The 23612-nt window shown below is 42.7% G+C and overlaps 1 protein-coding gene across 1 annotated transcript in view; it reads right to left on the bottom strand.

The window, feature by feature from the left end:
• The window catches only part of GPC3 (glypican 3), a 417096-nt gene that overhangs the window by 121275 nt on the left and 272209 nt on the right, over window positions 1–23612 (bottom strand). Inside the window, exon 5 of the mRNA XM_024746584.1 lies at window positions 15305–15430. Within this exon, the coding sequence (XP_024602352.1) occupies window positions 15305–15430 (126 nt within the window). The remainder of the gene's footprint in view (window positions 1–15304; window positions 15431–23612) is intronic.

Below are 23612 nucleotides of genomic sequence, written 5' to 3'. Positions count from 1 at the left end.
CCACTTGGGCCAGCCAGACGGGAGAGTTCCCATAGCCCAAGCACCACTCCTTCAGCCTCTGTCCCATCCCCAGGGACCAATCACTGGGCCCCTGACACTGAGCCCACCCAAGATACACACCTGCTAGTAATATCAATTTGCATCACAAACCCTTTTCCAATACTGTAAACTTTGGCCCACTTCTGGGCCTGATTTAATGAGATTTTACTGTTGTGAAAACAAATATTCTAACCCATCTGTTATATTTGTATGGTCAAGGCAGTAACTTTGAGAGGGTTCCAAATCTGATGGTGAAATTTCTAGGTTCTCAGTTTTGGGGGTCAGAGAAAGGATTTGCTGTCTTCCATCAGTATAGAATGCAAATACCCTTTATTCCACACTTACCTATTAAGCACTTACATAGCCCTGTGCTCAGCCACAGAACCGTGACAGTTGGAGGTACTGAATTTTCCAATGTTCTAGCTCATTATCTCCAGTTTGTATCTCACGGACCAGTTCCTGGTTTTGGCTTTGGCAAATCTGGTCCTCAGAAAATGAAATCTTCAACTAGTGACCGTGTTGGATTCCCCTGCAAACTTGTGATTCGAGAGCATGCAGCTCTACCACTTCATGAGCCGAGGACACACACAGCAGCCTACATCACATCACGACACCCGGAGAGCTGGCACAGAACGCCATCGTGGCTGATGGGAGGGAGAAGGAACTAGCAAGAATAAGGTATTAGACTTGCCCAAGGACGCTGAAAGGTCTGGTCTGAAGAAAGTGGAGCCGCCACTTCTGCCGCCTTCTCTTAAAATCAGCCTCAGAGCCCCAGAATCTAAGCTGCAGTCAGAGCCCTGGGTAGCAGAAGGAAACACACTCAGCAGGTGTTTGCCTGGTGGAAGACAGTGGCCACGGTGGGCATGGCCAGAGGAACCAGAACAGAGCTACGAGCACAGGGGAAAGAGCCTACCACACTGCCAAGGTCTGACTAGCAGAATAGCTCTGCCCTTGGCAGGTCCAAGCCTGGCACTGCCGCTCTCTAGTTGCCAGCAATAAAACTAAAGAATAACGGAGGGAAAGAAAGGTGAACTGAAGTGTAAACCACCCCCATTCCAACCGCCCCAGGAGCTGCAGGTGCCTTTAGCTCCTTGACTCTTTGCACCTGCTCTCCTGCCGGAACAAGTGGCCTATTGTGTGAGGCTGTACACAGGGAGGTGCTAAGCAAACAAAAGTGACTCTGCTGATCGTAAAATAGATGGGATTCCAGGAAAACTTTACCAAGCCAAATAAAAGTGATTGTAAAAAGCACTTGGTGAAACATAAACTGCTACATACATAAATACTTCATAAAAGCTCACAGCAATGCACACAAGGACAGCCAGGTCAAAAATTACCCTAGCTCTCTAGCCCAGAGGGTCTCGGAAAAGAGAGAATGTTCTCCCTCCCTTGGGTTTTCTCAGCCACTTTGTACCCTCTGCTCTTACCTGCCCTTCAGCCCTCGGCATTCCTCTAGATGTATCTCTCCCCTCAATGATATATCTCTGTGGTTAGAGGGCTTCTAATTTTCATTCTGGGTGGTTTGTGTCAAATATTATTAGGAGCAACAGACACTGAATTCCCTTTCTTTTGCTCAGAAGCTCCACTGGGGTCACGAGGTGCTATGGGGGAAGACAATTTCTTTAAGGTTTAATTGTGTGAATTTCACACCAAACTCTCCAACATCAGAAACTGAGACCTCTTACAACATCTCAAACAGCCAACCTACCTGCTCCCCTGTAGCCCCAAAGATACCTGGAGGATCTCTTCTAATGAGAATGATTACGCCCCGGGGCTCCTTTTGAATCGCTTTCACTTTGGTCTGTTTGGGAAGCCATCAGGGAAAGAACTGGAAATTCAAAGTCACCAAGGCGGCTTTGTGGCATCCCTCCTCCTCTCAGACTCCTCCCTCCCTCAAATATCCTTGCCATAGGATCTCATGGCCTGTTAGAGCTTGAAAGAGCTTTAGAGGTCATCCTGTCTAACTCCTTCATTTTATAAATAAAATGCTGAAGGGCTGTGACTTGCCCAAGATCACACAAACCAGCTCGTGGTAGAGTTAAGACCCAGGCTGGACTTCCAGTCTAGGGCTAAAGGGTCTCTACTTGCATGGGCTCCACAGCTCCACAGGGGATACATAGGCAATGGCTTCATCATAAGAGATATTGTGTAGAGGAGATGGAATGGAGGTCATCGGCTCTTTCTCCCAGGAGATGCCACCTTCCGGCCCTGAGAAAATCTGAGAGCACAGAAGCATAGTGCAAGAGGCAGGAAAGGTACTGCAACTTTACTGGGTCTGGACTGGGGAGAGACCAAGGAAAGGATAGGATTTCGCAGCACAGGCCAGGGAAAGCCAGACAGGACACCCACCCCAGTTCTGCTGGACTAGAGAGGAGAGCAAGCTTAGATCAGGGTTTCCATCAAGAACAGGAAGAAGGGCTTCCCTGGTGGCGCAGTGGTTGAGAGTCCGCCTGCCGACGCAGGGGAACGCAGGTTTGTGTCCCGGTCCGGGAGGATCCCACATGCCGCGTAGCGGCTGGGCCCGTGAGCCACAACTGCTGGGTCTGCGCGTCCAGAGCCTGTGCTCCGCAACGGGAGAGGCCACAGCAGTGAGAGGCCCGCGTACCGCATTAAAAAAAAAAAAAGAACAGGAAGAAGGTAGGAGGGTTTTGAACCCATGAAGGAGAGAAGCCAAGCATCTGACAGGCAGTATAGTGGGTAAGAGAGCACAGATTGTCTGACTTTGGATCCCATCTCTCTTACTAGTGCTGTGGCTTTTGCTGTTAACCTTACCAATAAATGGGGGTAATGATCATGTCCAGATCCGAAGGCTGTGGTGAGAATTAACTTAATGCACACATGGTAAGCACCATAGAAACGTTAGCTATTATCATCATTAAGCACCTTCACTGTTTCAGTCCTACTTTCTGCAGTCAAATGCTCTACCACTGAGCTATACCCCCTCTTCTCAGTCCTACTTTCTGAAGTTACACTGTACCCTCAGACAGGATTTGGAGGGGGCAAAGGGAAGAGAGAAGTTTTCAGAATGCCTCAGGCAAGAAAAGGTAAGAGAAGGTAAATAGAGAAGGTAGAAAACCCAACAGAGCTGCAATTCCCCAGCTATCCCTGCACCCTCCTACAACTGCACCTTTTCCCATATTTAGTAGCTCCTAAGGGCACAGGTGCCAGGAGGTGACCAACTGTCCCTCTTTGCCTGAGACTGAGAAATTTCCTGGGACTCGGGACTTTCTGTGCCCAAACTGGAAAGTCGTGGGCAAACTGGAACAAGCTGATCGCCGTAGCGGCCAGAAGGTGTTTGCTGTTCAGAACTGCTATTTGTTATAACTAGGGTGCAGAGCACTACCGCTAAATGCCATCCACTGGGGTTTGGAAAAGCTGTGTTATCCACAAGCCGTGAGCAGGGGGTTTTAATAGGACTCTCCGCGTCTATGAAGGGGGAGAAAAGAGTTTCTTCGATAAACGGGTTTCACCAGGGGAACGTTAGCCAGTTTGAGGATGATGGTCTTTAGCAGGACATTCACACAGCAATAGCCTCATTATCAATGATTCTTATTTGTTCACTTCGATTCTCCGATGCAGGCTGTCTTTCTCCATGTTCTATTCCCAGCACTGTTATTTACATGTGTTTGCAAGTAATAAAGCTGCATTTATTGTAAAAGTCTGTCACTCAGACTTTTCATTAATTTAAACTGATGCTACAAATCCCTCAAAGTGTTTCCTTATGCCGGGTCAATTGGTTTATTCAACACCATGGAATGACTTGTTTAAAAACAGAATTTGTGGGAGTAGGTGAATTTGCTTAAGGAAAACACATTTTTTTAAAGTAATATTTTTGGAGAGATGCACAGGGAGAGATACTCGGGAAGCTGCTAAAAGCTCTGTGTTTATAAAGAGAGCCAGTAATGCTGTGTTAATTAGCCAACATATAGTTCCATTTATTCGTGGTAGAACTTCCCTCCGTATCTGATCTACTTTTCTACATTAACACGTAGTAAATGGAGGGCGCCTCATAATTTTCAAAGCTATTTCATACATGTTTGCCTATTGGAGTCTCACAATGAGGTTGCCAGGGGAGGCATTAATTACACGATTTCATAAAGGAGAAAAAAAAAAAACAGAGAGTTTAAGCAAACCTGTCCAAAGGCACACAGACATACCATGGGGAAGCTAGATCTGGTACTTTGGTTTGTTACCAACAAGTATGTTTGTTGGTTTATTTATTGAATTCAATAAAAATGTATGGAGAGTCTACTCTATGGCAGGTACAACTAAGCAATGAGGATATATAGCTAGAAGACACAGTACTTGTCTTCTAGTGGAAGATTAGAGAAAACATGTAACCGGAGACGTGCCAGAGGGACACCTATGTGCTGAGGGTCTTCACCCAGATTAGGGCATATGGGGCAGAAGGATTCAGGCTCCTCAGAAGAGATGCCATTGAGTCAAGGATAAGGAGAGGTGAGCCAGCACAGTACCTTTTTCTGGCCCCTTCTAGGATGGTCCTGGTCATTAGCTTTTCAGCCTGAGTTCTTGTGTAGCGTAACCCCCTACACATCCCTCCAACTCAAGGCTGGTGTACCCTGACCTCGGGTGAGGCCAGCTCACTCTGGCTCTCATGAAACAGGGACTCATCCCAGCTCCGGGCCTGAAGCTGTGCCCAGAAGTGAGAAAGGGGACAAAACGGGCCAATGAATGGCTCAAACTAGGGTTGTTTTTTTTTTTTGCGGTATGCGGGCCTCTCACTGTTGTGGCCTCTCCCGTTGTGGAGCACAGGCTCCGGACGCGCAGGCTCAGCGGCCACGGCTCACGGGCCCAGCCGCTCCACGGCACGTGGGATCTTCCCGGACCAGGGCACGAACCCGTGTCCCCTGCATCGGCAGGCGGACTCTCAACCACTGCGCCACCAGGGAAGCCCCTAGGGTGGTTTAAGATCCACCTGACACGTAGATCACTAAAATATTTGGAGGCAAAAAGTAGGAAGCTCCTGTGACACCGGAGCTACAAATGAAAATACATTTTCCTTCACAGGGAAATGAAACTTCTTTACAGAGGCGACAAATCCAAGGATCAAAGCCAAACTCACGTAAAAAAGTAAAATTCATTGGCTTGAGAAATTGGGAAATCATGACCGATTTTAATGACCTCTCTCCTTTTCCACAAAGGTTAATCCAAGGGTGACAGAAAGGACTTCAGAGCATTGGACGACTAGACCCTTCCTGGTTTCTATTGTAAGTAAAATAGGAAGATTACCTGAGTCAATCACTGTTAAGAAGTTCTAGGAGGAACTGTTGAAACTGCCTTTGCTATAAAACAAGATATTGAGGGTAGGAAGGCCAGTCCAGTACATACCCATAGATTCAAATAACTCTCCCTTGATCACCAGTGGACCCAAATGCCCACCATTTGTGCCAAGCAGGGCCAGGGATGAGGATTTTAATGTTTTTGCAGACGGGAGAAGAAAAAAGATACAAATCAGAGGGAGCACGTAAAGCTGTTTCCCTGAAGAATTAAGAAATGGGTCGCTGAAGGGAGCTAAAGCCCGGCTCCAACTCTCTTCCAGTAAAGAACTGGAAGGACCATTTTTATAGGCTTATTTTATCGAACGACAGCAGTAATAGCTACCCTTCCTTGAGGGCCTACTGTGTTCCAGGCACCCTACTGTGTATTTCACAATCTTCCTGAATTCTCTCAACAATCCTTTAAAAGTAGAGATTATTAACTCCACTGTGCAGATGTGGAAACGGGCTCAGAGAAGACAAAGAGCTACTGCATACTGGAGCAGAAATCCAAACCCAGGCTTGCTGACCCCAAAGCTGTGAGCTGAAACACTCTAGCCCGTGGCTTTTTACCACTGGCGCAATTCGCCTCTGCGTGCTTTTGTGAACTCCCAACTGCTTGACTTTATCAGTAAAAATCATCAGAGAAACTCAAGCAATATTTTGTATCTGCTTAAGTATAGGAAGAAAGGGCAAAAAGACTGGAGAGCTGAGCTTCTTTCAATGGAGACCCCAAAAGCTTACCCTAGGGGAAGAACTGGGGCCAGTGGCAGTAAAGAAGTGGCACCTGCCGACCATGTCCTGCAGCCTGCAGGGGAGAAAAATGAAAACCACAACCACGGAAGTCCCAACAACAAGGCAGTCAGAGGGGTCTAAGAGCAGGGCCATCGGCAAGAGGCTCCCAAGAAAGAGGCTTCCCTAACAGGCCTCTCCCTGTCCTTCAAACTCTGAGTCGCAAGAGCCCATTTTCTTGCTACTCGGCGACTGACTACCGGAAATAACACTTCTGGGTCAGAGTACCTGCGTGAAAATGTTTCAGGTGTGTCCCATTTGTGTCAGGCAAAGGTGTTCTGATGAAGTGACACTGCTGTCGCTCAAGGACTGCCTGTCCACTTCACCGGGAAAAGGCCAGGGCACTTGTGCCCTCCGGCAGCCTTGTTTCAATCAATTCGTCACCTCCCTTACATGCTCTCCGAGGGGTGAATAAAAAGCAATGGCAGATTTCAAATTCGTAACTAAATATCAACCAGAATGTATACAGCCAAAACCATGCTGGGTCCCAGTGACGATTCTGACATTACTTAAAACATTTCTGGAATGCCTCTCTGGAAAGCCCACTTAAAGCCAGTTTAAGTGTCACAAGAAATAACGCGTCACATTATTAGCCTCTTACCCCAAATGAATCCCAAATGCTATGACCCTGCTTGAGCAGCCTCCCCACTCAACAGTTTGGTTCCAAAAGATGTGTAGATATTTACCCCGGATCCAGTTTACCTTTACAGGAAGAATGGCCTACAGCTCTTCACCCTTGCTCTGGACCTTTAACTGTCCTGCTCAGCCACACTCTAATGACGTGGTAACATCAACAGCTATCATTTATTCAGTGCCTATGGGCCAGCACACAGCTTCACAACAATCCTGCACAATAGGTACCATTATGCCCGTCTTACAAACAAGGTAACAGAACCATGATGCTAAATGACTTGCCAGAAGCACAGAGTCAACGTGTAAACCAGGATGAAAATCTCCATCTGTATCGTTCTAATGACTGCACTCACTCCTTCCTGATAATGCACCGATCACCTGCTTCACGCATCCTAACCTCTCAGGGTCTTCTCCCTATAATTGTCTGTACCACTGATGATCAACGGGCTGAACACCTGCAGTGAAATCAGTCTGTGACCTACCAAAGCGCCTACTCGGAAGGAGAAATACTTCAAGGACATAGAAGCCCTGATGTGTTAAATAAATGATTTCTTCAAAGCAATTATATAGTCCTTCATGGACCCATCTCCTAAGCCTTCCCAGCAAAAACAGAAGAGGTCTGGTGCACAGAGCAGTGATAGAGGAGACAGGTCTTACTCCACCTTCAGAATCACATTTCAAAGAGGAAGCTGTGTGGTGATACTGATTCGTTGACAGTATGGATATGCTGGGACCTGCCTCGGAGGCCCCAAATGCTCTCCATATAATGAGATGATCCAACTGAGCATGGTGGGGCTGGTAAGAACTAAGAGAACACAATCTGCTTCAAGAATAAGCCATCCAGCCTTCAACAGGTGGCTACAGACATCACTGCTGAGCCATGAGGATGTCTCCTCCTGCTACTTCAGACCTGACAGTTGACAAGTACAGCCCATCCTGAACGTGGCAGACCATATTATGCTGTCAGTCAGTAGGATAAGCTGGGTTTTTCTCACTCAATTCTGCAGGTAGAGCTGCTGTATGTGATACTATAATCTTAAGGGATAAATGTCACTGTATTGCCATAGAGTAGGTTCTGAAAAATAGCTGTCACTAAAGACAACTTTTGACATAAATCTATAACGGAAAATATGTCAGTCTAAGTAAGCCCTTAGAGGAATTATTACATGGGGGCGTACCCCAAATTTATCTGTCTTACCTTACCAAGATTATAAAAAAATCTCTAGCTGACATAAATATTTCATGCTACACCAAGTTAAGTCATTTTCTATGTAATCTATTTTTCCTTCAAGACTTTTTCATGAAAAATCTTGACTTACCTAAAGCAAGTTAGAATATATAAGCTGCTATACTAGCTATACCTCAGTATTTTCATTCTAGGACATACACTCAAATCAGAAAAAAGTGAAGTGTCGTGTTTCTGTTTCCAGGAAAACTGAATGAAATGAAATCCAAAAATGTCTGAAGGGGACCAAGAACTGTGGAGGTAGACAGTGCTCCAAACAAAATAAAGTTACTTTCCCAGTCAAAAAATATATATATATACCAAAGCCCTATTTGTCCCTCTCTCCCTCCTGCCAGCCTTTCATAAGCAGAGCCTCCTGCAGGATAGGGGGCAAAGGAGGAACTAGCAATGAGAAGAGCTGGGGTATTGAAGGCTGACCACAGTTTCTAACCCTCCGACCATCACAACAGGGGCTGATAGGAAGAGCTATAAGCCTTGGCTACAGCAGGAGTTTAGTCTGACTTGTGCCTAAACAAGTTCAGAAGTAAATGACTTTAGGACGTGACTCAATACCATTCAATATTATTTCCATGATCCGCTGTTTACTTTCTTTCCTGTGCCCACTTCCTCTTGGCTCTGTTTTTTATTTTATATTTGCCTCCCCATTGGTGTTTTCATTGGCTATCCCATATTCAAAGTTCTATGTACACTGCCTTGAGCCTTTTGGAGAAAAGCTACAACGTAAGCCTAAACTAACAAACAACACTCAAATAATAACCTATTTTAGCATGAGAACATGGGAGCTATATATAGCGACTGCTGCATATCACTGGCCTGTCCTGATGTGATTGGAATAAGCTGTGCAAGTGCATATGTGTGTCTGAATATGTATACACTCCACACATCGGTCTTTTCTTCAATTAATTCCTTCATAACCAGATTGAAGATCCTGAAGGTCTTTCCATTTTGCTCTTTAAACCAGTGAAAACCTTGATAGTGCTAGAAATTGGTCCCTCCCCTACCTCAAGTCCTCAAAACAGTGTTCTTAAAATAACTGCATCATAAAAACAGAATCGACTACTTCCCCTCACCTTTCCTACATTATAGGGCAAAACCCAGCCGTTTTGTTCATCTCATTAAAAAAACAACATTATTTTGTACATGTCAGGAATTGGGCGTTAATGGTTCTCTCATTCATTCCCACTTGTTGACATGACACAGTCTATCCCTCCAACTCAGCAGAAGAAAAACAGTCTCGTTACGCTACTTTTCTGAAGCATCCAGAAGGTTTAGAGACAAGAACAAAACTCCTTGAGAATTAAAATAATTGCTTTGTATATTCCTGCTTCTGCCTTTCCAATTAAGCAGAGAAATCCTGGAGAGGCACTATAAACACTGGAAGACTCGTCTGATCAGTGGAAATAAGGGAGAATTTGCAGTGAGTGTGTATGTATATCGTTTCTCAGGTGAAATGGAAGGTAAGATTGCGTAGGAGGGAGAGGACGCACCTTCACTGCAATGTGCCCCTGCAGATCTCAGGGAGTTGATTCTCTAATGCCAGGTGCCCCATGTACTCCACTGAGAGTCCCAGAGTCATGCCGAGAAAATACAAAATGGATACTGATCCATAATGAACAAAAGTGGCCATGCAGATCTATCAGCCAGAGGATAACAGCAGTATTCTGGGGCTGACGTTTTGATCCAGGCCCATCGAGCACAGCAACATGGCAGAAGAGCAACAAAACCAGCTAGGACTGGATATAGAGGGAACTGAGGCATCGTGCCACAAAATATAAGTAGTTGTATATGTGCAACTGATAAACCTCAAAGTCACTAGGGAAGTATAAACTCCTATAGGAGGTATGTGGACTGCAGGAGAGACCAGCTGACTATACACACAGTGCTGAGAGAAAACGACTCGGGAGAAAAAAATGCAAAGGAATACAGAGATGAGGCCAGGTGGAGGAGAGGCTAGCATTTAGGTGGTGGTCAAGTATGATGGGGATGGGGGACCTGAAGGCTGTCCTGTCCTCAAGGTTAAGGGTGAGCCAAGCTGATTCAGAAATGGTGGGAAAAGCCTGATTAGAGCAGTAGTTGCTCAGGGTTAATATAAAGATGGGTGGAAAACTGATGACTGGATAAAGAAAATGTGCTATACCCATGCAATGAAATATTATTTGGCCACAAGAAGAAAGGAAGTGCTGATACATGCTACAATTTGGATGAACCTTAAAAACATTACGCTAAGTGAATGGTTCCATTTATATGAAATATCCAGAATTGGTTAGTTGCCAGGGGCTGGAGGAAGGGGAGGATGGGAAGTGATCACTAATGGGTATAAGGTTTCCTCTGGGGTGATGACAAAGTCTTGGAACAAGATAGAGGTGATGATTGTACAACATAGTTAATGTACTAAATGCCACTGTATTGTATACCTTAAAATGGTTAATTTTATATTATATGAATTTCACCATAATAAAACACACACACACACACACACTAGCATGCACGCCCAATACAAATGGGTAGGAGCCTCTGCTGTGACAGCTCTGAGGCGAGCTCTGCCTGGACTGCTGAGGAAGGAGGCTGGTTGACTTTTTTCCTCTCATTCTTCTCCTTAAGTTGTAAACTCCTCAGCCGGGGCAGGCACTGCGTTCTACCTATCACTGGATGCCCCACAGGGCCTAGTACATAGTAAGTGCTCAATCTTTGTTGAAGGAACCTGCATTATCAGATGTTTAATGTAGAAAAAAAACTAGTATTTTTTTCTAACTAAGGTTTTTGAACATGTATAGGTTCAAACAGTTTCTCTCTTATGCTATTTTAAAATAAACTTGATTAAACAATAAAATAGGGCTTACATAGTATCAAACCATCCAGAAGGAGGGTGACAATTTCAGCCAATTATCCAGATATTTGGCCTAACAGTTCTAAAAAGGTGTTTGAGGATGTATTTGCTAATTTGTTCACTCTTCATACAGGCAAAGCCTACATTTAGCTGTTAAGCCCAGTGTTAGCTTTCTTCTATCGGCTCCTTTATTTTTCTCTTGGTCTCAGAGATTCTGTAATTGAAATTCACTGTAGTTCTACAAAGGCAAAAGAAGGAGGATTTTCTGCCTTTGGCAATGGTAGGAGATCTTTGCCTGTAGGATACATGGTGACTCTCATGATGGAGTATACCTCACACAAGCCCAGCTTGCTAATTTGAAGATTTCTCTGTGAAATCCTGGAAGCCAATATTTATCTCCAGCCAAGATGAGGAGGTGGTGGAGGGAGGGGGAGGTGAGAAGGACAAATGATGCTTATGTGGTACTCCCTGAGACTAGATCTGTGAAAACGTTCTTTTCCTGCATAGTTCAATTGATTTTATTCATAAGAGATAAAAATTGAAAGGATGTGAAATATGACCTCATCGAGAGAGACAATGACTTGTTTGACTCTTTAAAAGTTGAAAGATCTGTACGTCCATAGTAGGAGGTTATAAACAGCTATGATAACCCAGCTGACATGGATATTGATCAATATTTTCTTCAACGTCAATATTTTCTTTTTAATCAGGTGTCTCCACTGACAAGTCTTGTTCTCTTTTTTTGTTTAAGTCTTGTTCTCTTTCAAGATCCTTGCTTTTCATAAATTTTCTTGACTAAAAGTAAAATATTTTCAAAGGAACACAAATCCAACCTATAAAGGCAACAAAGTCACAAGCCACTTGACAATATGAATTGGCAACTGTTACTTAAGACTAAATTAAATGAGAAATTAAATGAAAAGCACTGGAAAGAGGATTTAACTATAGATGAGACATGCAGCGCAAAGCTAATCTTCATAAATGGTGCAAACAGAGGGCATGTCCTCAGGCTATAGAACTTCATATTATTAAATGTATATTCTTGAGTAATTTGGTAAAAATCTAGTTCGACACTATTCCCTAGTCCCATCGTTGCGTTAGGTCGGTGATTAAAGTACAGGTTAATTATAACCCGAGGTTGCCAACCATGAAAGGGTCACTTCCTGGATTACACCATCCTTATTCTGTCTACCAACACGTTTGATTTCCTTCCTTCCTCCCACCTTCTTTGTCTTCCTTCCTTCTTTTATTCCTGCAGAGTATATATCAACAATAAAAGTTGTTCCGAAAAAGTTGTTTTTTCAGAAGTACAAGTAAGAGTTTGGAATAATGGCTTTCCTCCATACTATAATATTTATTTTATTTTATCATTTTCAATATCCTAAGATATTAAAAGCTAGCAAATTAAACAAAGAAGTTTAACAGTTATTTTAACGGTGCAGAAGTGCATTTAGTTAACTTTTGGACTCATTTAAAGTTAGCAGGCTTTGGATTCTTCCATTTGATAGAAAAGGACTTTCTTGGTTCCAGGACAACATCCTTCATGAAAGCATACTGAACATGAAGTAGTATATGAGTAAAATTCAATTTTTAAAAATCCCACTAATTCGGGACTGCCCTGGTGGCGCAGTGGTTAAGAATCCGCCTGCCAATGCAGGGGACATGGGTTTGATCCCTGGTCCGGGAAGATCCCACATGCCGTGGAGCAACTAAGCCCGTGCGCCATAACTACTGAGCCTGCGCTCTAGGGCCTGCGTGCCACAACTACTGAAGCCCATGTGCCGCAACTACTGAAGCCCATGTGCCACAACTACTGAGCCCACGTGCCACAACTACTAAAGCCCACGTGCCACAACTACTGAGCCCACGTGCCACAACTACTGAAGCCCGCGCGCCTATAGCACGTGCTCTGCAACAAGAGAAGCCACGGCAATGAGAAGCCCACGCACCACAACAAAGAGTAGCCCCTGCTCACCGCAACTAGAGAAAGCCCGCGTGCAGCAGTGAAGACCCAGTACAGCCAAAAAAATAAATAAATAAATAAAAACATAGGCCTGCCTGACAAGAAATTCTTTTGAATTAGCTAAAACTGGATCATCTGATATACCAGAAGACATATCCAGCGGGGTTACAACATTTGCTCTAAACAATCAGAACAGTGAGGCAACATACTAGTGCTTGATTCACAGTAGGTACTCAAATATTTGTTAAATGAGTAAATAAATGAATGATTACTTTAGTAAATAAATATAAACCAAAATTTCCATGGCTACAAGATATGCTGCTTAAAACAAATTAGTGTTCAGGGATTGTTTATTTTTCACCATCTTAATATACCAATGGGTAAGCCATTGGGATGGTCTCTCATCAAGTTTATGCAAGAACCACATATTTGACCTGTGGGCGTTTTCCTTTTTAAATATTATACCATTTATACCTGTTTTAAGGCATCTGCTTTTTATAAAGCCAAATACCAACTGCTTTTCTTTGACAATTTAAATGAATATGTGGTAACAGTTAGGTACATTTCCATGATTCTACTCAGTACCTGATAGAGATTTTAGGGTGATAAAGATACACCATTTCTCCGGAGTAGAGTGGGCTGCATGGGGACATTAATCCCTCCAGCCTGATTCACATTTGCTACAGAGAGGTCTATCTCCAGGGTGGCATGCAACCTCAGTCTCATTAGCACCTCATTCTCATTGTTCCAGGTCAGTACAAAGCTTAGCTGAGAAACAAGCTGTTTTCAGGCATGTGTTCTACTTTGCATTGGGAAGAGGAGGGGTGGTGGGGGAAGGGAGAAAGAAGAGAAGTAACATGAACTGAGCTTCCATTATCTGCCAGTCTGCTAGGGGCTTCACCTCACCTACTAGGTACAACAACCCTGTGAGATGCCCCTTCCTTACAGAAGAGGACCTTGAGACTTTCTAGGTGAAGTGACTCACCCCAGGCCACACGCAGTCAGTAACAGAACTGAGATGCAAATCCAAGTTCATCTGGCTCCAAAGCCTTCCTCTGTCCATGACATTACACTGCTAATTAATTCCATGATTAATTAATGATTAATTATCCTGTGTCCGGATATTGGGTTCCACTAAAATGTAAGCTCCTCAAAGCAAGTGACTTGCCTATCTTGTTCACCCTCATATCCCTAACTCCTACCTTGGCGCCTAACACATAGTATCTCAAACATAAATGTTGGGGCTTCCCTGGTGGCGCAGTGGTTGGGAGTCCGCCTGCTGATGCAGGGGACACGGGTTCGTGCCCCGGTCCGGGAGGATCCCACATGCCGCGGGGAGGCTGGGCCCGTGAGCCATGGCCGCTGGGTTTGCGCGTCCGGAGCCTGTGCTCCTCCAAAAAAAAAAAAAAAAAAACAAACATAAATGTTGAAGGTATGGATGAATGTATAAATCCATAAGGAAATAAAACACACAGACTGCCGGAGCTAGAGGTGCTCTAATCCAACCATCTCGGTTTTTAGATGGGGAAACTAAGGCTCGGAGGGATTAAGTCGCTTGCCCTTGGTTAAAAAACTGGTCAGTGAAAGATTCAGAACTTGCATCCAGGTCTCTTCTGTATTCTCCTCTACAACACGCTACCCCTTGCACAGACATTTTTGAAAGCATGTTCATCAACTCCATATGGTTTCCTAAGCATTCTACCCTCCCGATTTAATTCTTTAATTGTAAGCTATTCCTTACACATGCAAAGCAATGGAGGTTAGGAATACCATTAGCCCACTAGAATGAAAGCTCACTGAGGACAGGAAAATTTGCCTCTTCTTTTCACCTCGACATGACTGGCACTTAGAAAATGCTCAGTAAATATTTGCTGAAGAAATGAATATATATTATTTCCTTTCCAACAATAAGCAAATTCTTCAGAGATGACGAATGTTAGCACAGATTATACTAAGAAACACTCAAATGATTAAACATTTCAGTAAAAATACTGTGAAATGGTACTCCTCCTTCCCTCCGCTTTCTTCTTTCCTCTATCTTCATCTAGAACACGGGGCACGGGGCGGGGGAGATAATGCTATTTCATAGGATTGATGTAAGGATAAAAAGAGTTAATACATATAAGCACTTAGCATGGTGCTTAACATGTAGTTAACTCTCAATAACTAACAGCTATTAGTACAAATATGATTTCTTCGAATCAATCAATCAGTCAATAAGGGCCCACATAATGAGAAGATGGAAGAAGCCAAAGACACCCCACCCCCCCAAAAAAAGACTTGTTTTATGCTTTACAATTTGTAAAATGTTCCTGAATCCATAGTTCTCCATGTGCTTCAAAGTTTGTGAGTTCTATGAGGGCTATAAGTTATAGACGGCGTCCACCATGTCAGAGATGTTCATGTGTATGTTTTTTTCTAGAATTTTTCTCATGAAATTAATGGAGAGAAGACACAACTAACATTGAGATGAACATATGATGGGTATTCCTCAAATACTGCTATATTTAACATTAGAAAAAGATTACCTCTCCACGAGTTCTTGTCCATTCCAGCAAAGGGTGTCGTTTTCAGCCACAGGGCTATGGCTGCAGATGTAGCCAGGCAAAGCACTATAGAAGCTGATGAAAGATTTTAACTTCTGAATTAGTTCCCTGAAAGAAAAACAAAACATCTGTGTATAAGATGCAAGTAAACCCAGTATGAGGAAAGTTTAATTTCCTTATCAGCATGACAGAAAGGCTCTGCCAGGCTGATTAGAGCAATAAATGATTTAAAAAGACATTCTTGGCTACAAGGCCACAATTTAGGGTTTTTTTTTAAATCAACAAAATGATAGAAAAAAATGTGCCTGCCACATAAGGTGCTGTTCCTATCAGAAGGATGATTTAATTCCACCATCCATTTTTCTAACACGTTCAGCTTCCATTTTTTGTTCTGATGCTGTTACCCACATTCTCAAAGGTGCTGATTACAAGGCACACTGGAGCACTACATATCTTTTGGTTTCTGAGTGTAACTGAGTGCAATGATTGTAATTTACAATGCCATTACCCTAGAGATGGCCCCTTTTCATATAGACTCTGGCTAATAGTTGCAGATCAGAATCGCAGGGTGCTCAGAGCAGTATAAGCTCTGTGAAATTCTCCTGACAATATCGTCAGAGAAACTCACATTTGCAAAAGAAGGAAGGTTTCTTTGTTCTTTGTTTATATATTGTGGTTCCTATGGGGGTGGGGTGGGAGGGGTCCTAGTATATTTTATTATATATTTGCTCTGGCTTTCATGTTATAAGTGTGTGTGTGTGTGTGTGAGACAGAGAGAGAGAGAGAGAGACACCAAGCGAACGTATTATATATGCAAATATGTATAAACACACACCCATAAATACCCAGCAAAACTTTTGGCCTATTATCTTCTTACAGATGTACATGGACATACAAAATAAGACACTATAGACTGGAAAGAAGTGTTTATGCTTATTAAGAAATATTAAAATATCTATGCAATAGATGTCCAGTAGTAAACAAACCAAAATAAGATACTCTTTATTTTCTAAAGCAAATATTCCTTGTAGAAAGGAAGTTAAAGAGTACTTCATATATATTCAAGTCTATCTTAAGTCTTCACTAAGTTTGTAGAGACTCTCACCAGGGAATTTGCTGGCAGTGGAGTAATTATGCAATATTGTCTCCAGGCTAACAATGGACTGACCTGATATATAGGCCTCTAGAGGAGCCCAGAAATGCCCTCTGGGGGTTGTTCTCAGATCTGGCCAAAAGAGGAAGACTGGTGGAAATTACTGTCTTGCATTTAATGCCATTTTCCATTTTATTACCATAAAACAATTCATTTCAACTAATAATTTAGAGAAAGAGAGAGAGAGTGCGCTTACGACACTCAGCACATCTTCACAAAGGCTCGGGTAACAGTAAAGCCAGGGTGATGTACAGAACAACCCGAGAAGGGTTATTGAGACATATATAACTCCTGATACCCCAACAGTTACTTCCTGCTATGCTCAAACCCTCTCACAGCCTCTACTGATGGTTGTTGAGCTCCGTCAATCTCCAAAGTGAAGAGGCTCAGTATAGGGCTCTGAAGATAAAAGTCAACACTCTAGTTTCTCACAGAGAAAAAAGATGGGTTCAATTAATGCTAATAGGGGAGATGCTCTGTTTTACAAGGTAATAATATGGTTCCCAAGAGTGGAAACTGAAAGACTAAAGCCTGAGTAATTCCCCTCATTTCATGAGGAAATGGAATACAGCCATTAGTCTATGGCAAGTGATGGCCCTCCCTTTAATGAAAGAGTTTCCCTTAGGCCTCCTCCTACCTTCAAACTCTCTCTCACTAACATAGCACATAGCAAGAAAAACTGAACCTCATAGCAAAGCCTTCCAATTTGACTTCCCTAGAAGTTAAAACAAACAAACAAACAAACATAACACTCTGAACTTCTTCCAGCCTCCCAACTCTTGCAGTTTTTTTCTTGGCTGATCATAAAGATCATTGACAAACTGGAGAAGATTCAGAGAGGGTCTATCTAAATGTCGAGGGGACAAAGGGCTGCAATAAACCTAAGACCTCCAACTTCAGTATGAATGGATATTACTTGGTGAGGTCAAAATAAAAGTCTAAGAAAGCCACAAAGACTGTGAATAATGTCTAGGTCATCAAATTCTAGAACTCGGGGAATCTCTCTGAAACTTGAACAAGGTAATTTGGGGAAATAACAGACCATCCTGTATCACAGAGTACGCATTACCTCCATAGGACATACAGGATGGACCTAGGGAGAGATAGTGTTTTTAAAACTTGCTTCTGAATTAGTTATTTTGAATTTAGAACACAGTTTCATTTAGGAAATATGATATAGTGATGGCTGGATTCTCAGAACAGCCCCTTAAAACCCACTGGGAGTAGTAGCTAAGAGCACTGATTTTGGAGTCTGACCCACGTGAGTTTCAAATGCCAGTTACTCTCTCACTTACTTAGCAGTAAAATCTTACTAGACAGATTCTAAACTTCTCCAAGGCTTAGTTTCTTTATCTGTAAAATGAAGCAAATGATAGGCTGCTGGGATGATTAAATGAGACAATGCATGTAAAGTGTTTAGCATAGTACCTGGCACACAGTAATACCTCCACAGTGTTAGCCATTTGGCAATTTATTTCCATTATTGTGAGCCTGTAGAATATAAATATAGTATATATATGAAATATATATTATATTCCAGATAAATTTATGTATGCAAGATAATTAAGTTGTTTTCAAGTTCCAGATAACTTTACATGTGCAAGATAAATAATACTTCATATTTTAAGGTGGCTATTAAAAAGTACAACCATGTTTTCTCCCTAAATATTTTTCCTGTTATTCTTTTTCAAAAATGAGCTAGCTATTGGGCTGGGTAAATCACTGGACTAATCCGGTAGAGCAGTTTAGATGGTCTTTGCGTGGTAGGAAAGTGGTGGTGGCCCTCACAAGGATTTGTGTCTAAGAATCCGAAATTGAGTATCAAATGTGGAAGACCACGCCAAGATGAAGTCGAGTTTAAAAAGGTAGGTTAATCATCAGGGAGAGGCAAATCAAAATCACAGTAAGATACCACTTCAAGATGACTATAATAAAAAAGACAACAAGTGCTGGGAAGGGTGGGGAGAAACTGGAACTCCCACACATTGCTGGTGGGAATGTAAAACAGCACAACCACTGTGGAAAATAGTTTGGTGGTTCTTCACAAAGTTAAGCATAGAGTTACCACATGACCCAGCAATTCCACTACTAGGTATATAGCCAAAATAATTAAAAACAAGTACTCAAATAAGTACATGTACACGCATGCTCATAGCAGTACTATTAACAATAGCCAAAAGGCGGAACAAGACAGATAGGTAAACAAACACATATTCTATACAATGGAATATTCTTTTTTTTTTTTTTGCGGTACGCGGGCCTCTCACTGTCGTGGCCTCTCTCGTTGCGGAGCACAGGCTCCGGACGTGCAGGCTCAGCGGCCATGGTCCACGGGCCCAGCCGCTCCGCGGCACGTGGGATCATCGCGGACCGGGGCACGAACCCGTGTCCCCTGCATCAGCAGGCGGACCCTCAACCACTGCGCCACCAGGGAAGCCCTATTATTCTGTCTTAAAAAAAGTATTCCTGCGTGCTGCAACATGGGTGAACCTTGAAAACATTATGCTAAGTGAAAGAAACCAATCATGAAGGATCACATATTATATGATTCCATTTATGTGAAATGTCCAGAATAGGCAAATTTAGAGAGGCATAAAGTGGATTTGTGGTTGTTTTGGGCTGGGGGGGTGATGACGGTTGGGGAATGATAGCTAAAAGGTGTGGGATTTCTTCTTGAGGTGATAAAAATGTTCTAAAATTGACTGTGGTGATGGTTGCGCAACTCTGTGAATGTAATAAAAACAGCTGAATTATATACTTTACATGGATGAATTGTATGGTGTGTGGATTATATCTCAATAAAGCTGTTATTGAGATTTACCTCCAAAAAAGGGTAGAGAAGAGGTGAAATATGTCTCAGAGAAAGAGAGGCTTTGTCTACCAAGAGAGAGATACTCCTTGGAATAGTGGAAAGAGACGATCAGGAGAGCTGGGAAAGAGCCAGGTTTGGATGGACATGAAACAACGGCCCGGGTGAAGGGTGAGAAAAGAAATTTATAAGGGCCACAACTTCAGCACTGCAAGAGCTGCAAACAGTGGTTAAAATCTATTTCTTCCTTCATCTTATAAAATGAAGTCTGCTTTTTTCTCATCATAAAAGAAATATATGGTCACTATTGAGAATTTATAAACTATAGAAAAGTAGAAGGGGGAACAAAACCTTATTTATAGTGCTACCAGCCAGATAATCACACTTAATATTTGAATATATTTCCTTCTAGACTTTCCTCTCCAGTAAAGTTTTATGTTTATTTCTCTAAAACCTATTCTTCTTGATAGGCTTGTTCACTGAGTTCTTTTTGGTTCTCGGTGTATATTATTCCCATTAGAACCCACCTAGAATCCCAGGTAGATTTGATTAGAAAAGAACATCAAGGACTTCCCTGGTGGCGCAGTGGTGGAGAGTCCGCCTGCCGATGCAGGGGACACGGGTTCGTGCCCCGGTCCGGGAAGATCCCACATGCCGCGGAGTGGCTGGGCCCGTGAGCCATGGCCACTGAGCCTGCGCGTCCGGAGCCTGTGCTCCGCATCGGGAGAGGCCACAGCAGTGAGAGGCCCGCGTACCGGTTCTCAAGTAATTCCCAGGACCTGTGAGATGAGGCAGTAGCCACTTCTGTGACAACGAGGAGCAGGGCTCCAGCACATTTAGCAAACTGGCCAATACTTTTGAGTCCCCAAATACAGTGTTACGGCGCAGGCCATTCCTTCACGCAAAAGCTTCTAAATACCGTGAGAAAACAAATTTTGGTTTCCAAAGAAACTTTGATTTTTGAAAGGAAAGCCAGACATCCTATTTTTCAGGGTAGAAGACTTTCTAAACTGTTGGAGAGTTAATGAGCTTTTCAAAAGAGCAGAGTGTGACAGGAGTAGTTTACTGCCTACTGGGTTTACTGCGCCTGTCTTATTTCTTCTCTTCTTTGTCACTCCTTCCTAAACTTGTTCTGGCATGGGAATTAAGTGTATTTTATTTTTACCTTTTCTTAAATAAAGCTTTCTATCTCCCTGCTTATAATTTTAAAAGGAGGTGAGTTGAATATATTTCTATTTATCTCTTTGAAGAAAGATACCTGAAACTAAATTAAGTGACATATTAATTACCCATGTATGACTCAGTCCAGATTTCTTTTCTTTGTGCTAGTAACCCATGACAGACAACAAAAGAATCTCCACCCATGAACTAAGGCAGTCTGCTCAACCGAATTGTCTCTGGGGAAAAAAAAGGATAAGAGTTTGGACAATTAGTTGCCCAGGGTGGGAAAACAATTTGATTGAAGGGAATGTTCTTTGATTCGAATTCCACTTTATTCTAATCATACATGCCAAACATACCATTTGACATATAAATAGTGAACCCTACAGCTCTCACTTGGGACAAACCCAATGCTTGCTCACAGCAGTCTACTCAGGAAAAAGAGTCTCTTCAATGTGTTAAATGTGGAACTAAAGGACAGGGCCCCTGTGCGTGCACGAGCCGTTTTGAAATATTGCAGCTAGGCGCACGTGATCTTCCCTGGGGGGCTCCCACCATCCTCAAGAGAAGCGTCCCCTTCTTGGGTTGTGGCCGAGGGGATTCCCTTTGCTTTCTTGCAATGATTTGCTTGGGCAGGCATCAAAGCAGCACTAATTGGAAACCACTGCAAGTAAAAAGCAACCTTTCATCCCCAGCTGCAGATCCTGAACTTTTCTCCTTTATCATTAAGGATCTTACTTTTCTTAATATGAAATAATATGAGCTCATTATTTTTTTAAAAATTAAAAAACACAGAAAAGCCCATAAACTATTTATCCTTAGAATGATGCAGAATCATACTTATTTCTGCTGCAGAGAACCTTTCATGGTCTGACTCCAAGCTATAATTTTCTACATTCCAGAGACTAGCCCATACATTTTCTCATACTGTTCCCTTTGCCTGGAATACCCTCGTTTCCCTCCTCCACCCGTTGAATTTCTACTCTTCTTTCAAGGCCCAGCTCAAGAGTTACCTTTTCGCAAGAGAGCTGCTAACCTTCCCATCTATGACGCTGCCACTCTTCCGTACATAGCTCTGTTTTGGCACTCACCCCTCAATGCATCAAAATTATTTGTGTGTCTGTCCCCCTAACTAGGTTAGCAGCTTCTCGTAGTCCTCAGAGCCTAATCCTTACACCAGCATAGATGGTGTTCACAAAAGTTGAAAGAAGTAGAGTCCTATTTAGGGCAGAATGACTTGCACCAGAGCTGAAACTCGACGATTCACTCAGGACATACTTTGTTGTGTTCAGAGGGTGGAAGGCAGCAGTCTGAGAGGGAGTGGGAGTAAGCATTGATTCTGGACCAGGGAGCTGAGATTAGCTTTTGTTTTTTTCTTTCTAGGTCATTTACTGGTGTCACCTAATCCACTGCCCCTTTAGACCAAGTCAGAGAGGAAAGGGAGGAGGGGGAGTGCGGGACAGGGAAGGCTGGAATACGTAGATGTACTTTCACAAGGGTGGAGGGACTGTGTGACTTTCTCACAGGTTAGCCATCTGGGCCAGAAGCTCGGTGTGTAGATGCTGAATGGACTATATTCAACTACAGATTTTGTGTTTGGAAAAGGGAAAGATATTGCTCATGTCATAAAATACCAAACTTTATGGGCGATATGCAAATGACAAGGTACACATTATCATAGGGGAAGCGGTGAAAGAGACATTCAATAGGGCAAAGCAGGGAAAGCCTGACATCTGAGAGGAGCTGAAAATATTAGAGTTGGAAAGGCCTGTGAAAATGTCATTTCTTTTATTCTGATTGTACTACTTATGCATCTTGTCCTACCCTCACTGTTTTAAATCTGAGGACAGATATTTTCAATATTTGTATCCAAAAGGAATGCTGAGTCCCATACTTAGGCCACCAGTTGAGTATCAAATCACCTTTAAATTGAACTAAGCTATTTCTAAGATTAGTTGTGTGTTGCAAACTACCCAGTTGGGGGCAGACAAAACAAACGGATGACTTCTGAATGCTACCAAAGGAATCCTGCATTTCTTTGTGTGTTTTTATTTTAATAAGGCAACGGGGCTTTTCAACTCATAATCAGGTTCAGTTTGCTCACAGCCTCCACAGACTGAATGCTACAATAGGGTTCCTTTACTAATTATCATATTCTTAACCACGGAGGATGGAGCTGGAGCATGGGTGCGAGGGATGCTGGAGGTACATATATTCTTTTGGACTGTGAAATCCTGTGCAGAACATACTGAGAAATGTATAGAGGTTCTAACACTCTGCCACATCAGATTGCAGGGGGGCAGTGCATTTAGCAAGAGATCATCTTAATCCCCTATTCTCCACTCTCCCTAAGAGGGTTTACAATGCTATTTGACAGAGTTAAAAGAAATCAGACACTCTCCTGTTTTATTTTCTTATTCTGCCAGAGAATTCAGAAGGAAGGGCTCCATCTCAGTTTTGCGTCAGCGTGCAAAAAAGATGAGAAACACCATGGGATGGGCTCATGTTCCCAACTCGCAAAGGAGCCCTGCCTATCACTTACTTAAGTCTACGGGCTTTTGCAATTTTTCTTACTATCCTTTCTTTTCTTTGGGGGTTAGCAACAAATTCAAAAACGAATCTAAACAAAGTGTCAAATCTAGGTGCTTAGCCAAAAACTCATTTACCGATTTTATCTTTCCCTGGAGGAATCAACATCCATAGAGCCCTCCCTGGTAAGGCGAAAGGGAATAGGTCCCATAGAGCCCAAGATAGAAGCCATGCCAGCAGGACCTTAATAAACGAACGTCCTATCTACTTATCAATGTGTCTAGGTTGACAGGGTGATCTCAAAATGCGACTGGAATACTGTGTTTATTTTGAAAAAGCTTTGCATGTGATTCTGTTACAAATTAATATACCACATCCTCAATGAAGCCTCCACTATACCTGGGCAGAGGTTCTCTCCTTCCCTGTAGGCTGTCTCTTTGCACTTACAAAACTGTTTTGAAATGATCGCTATTTAAGTCTATTTCCACATTCGACTGATTTGGAGAGCAGAGACTGTGTTTTGATTTCCAGTACACAGTATACATTATGGCACATAATAGGTGTTTCCCAAATTTCTGCTGAGTTGAACAATATATAATATATATATAATAATGCTATATATAAAACAATATTTTATT

Source organism: Neophocaena asiaeorientalis, unplaced genomic scaffold (assembly GCF_003031525.2).
Source record: "Neophocaena asiaeorientalis asiaeorientalis breed wild unplaced genomic scaffold, Neophocaena_asiaeorientalis_V1.1 scaffold1019, whole genome shotgun sequence".
NCBI classification, from domain to species: Eukaryota; Metazoa; Chordata; class Mammalia; order Artiodactyla; family Phocoenidae; genus Neophocaena; species Neophocaena asiaeorientalis.
The sequence above is the reverse complement of the archived record's forward strand: the minus strand, read 5'-3'. Positions and strand labels throughout refer to the sequence as shown.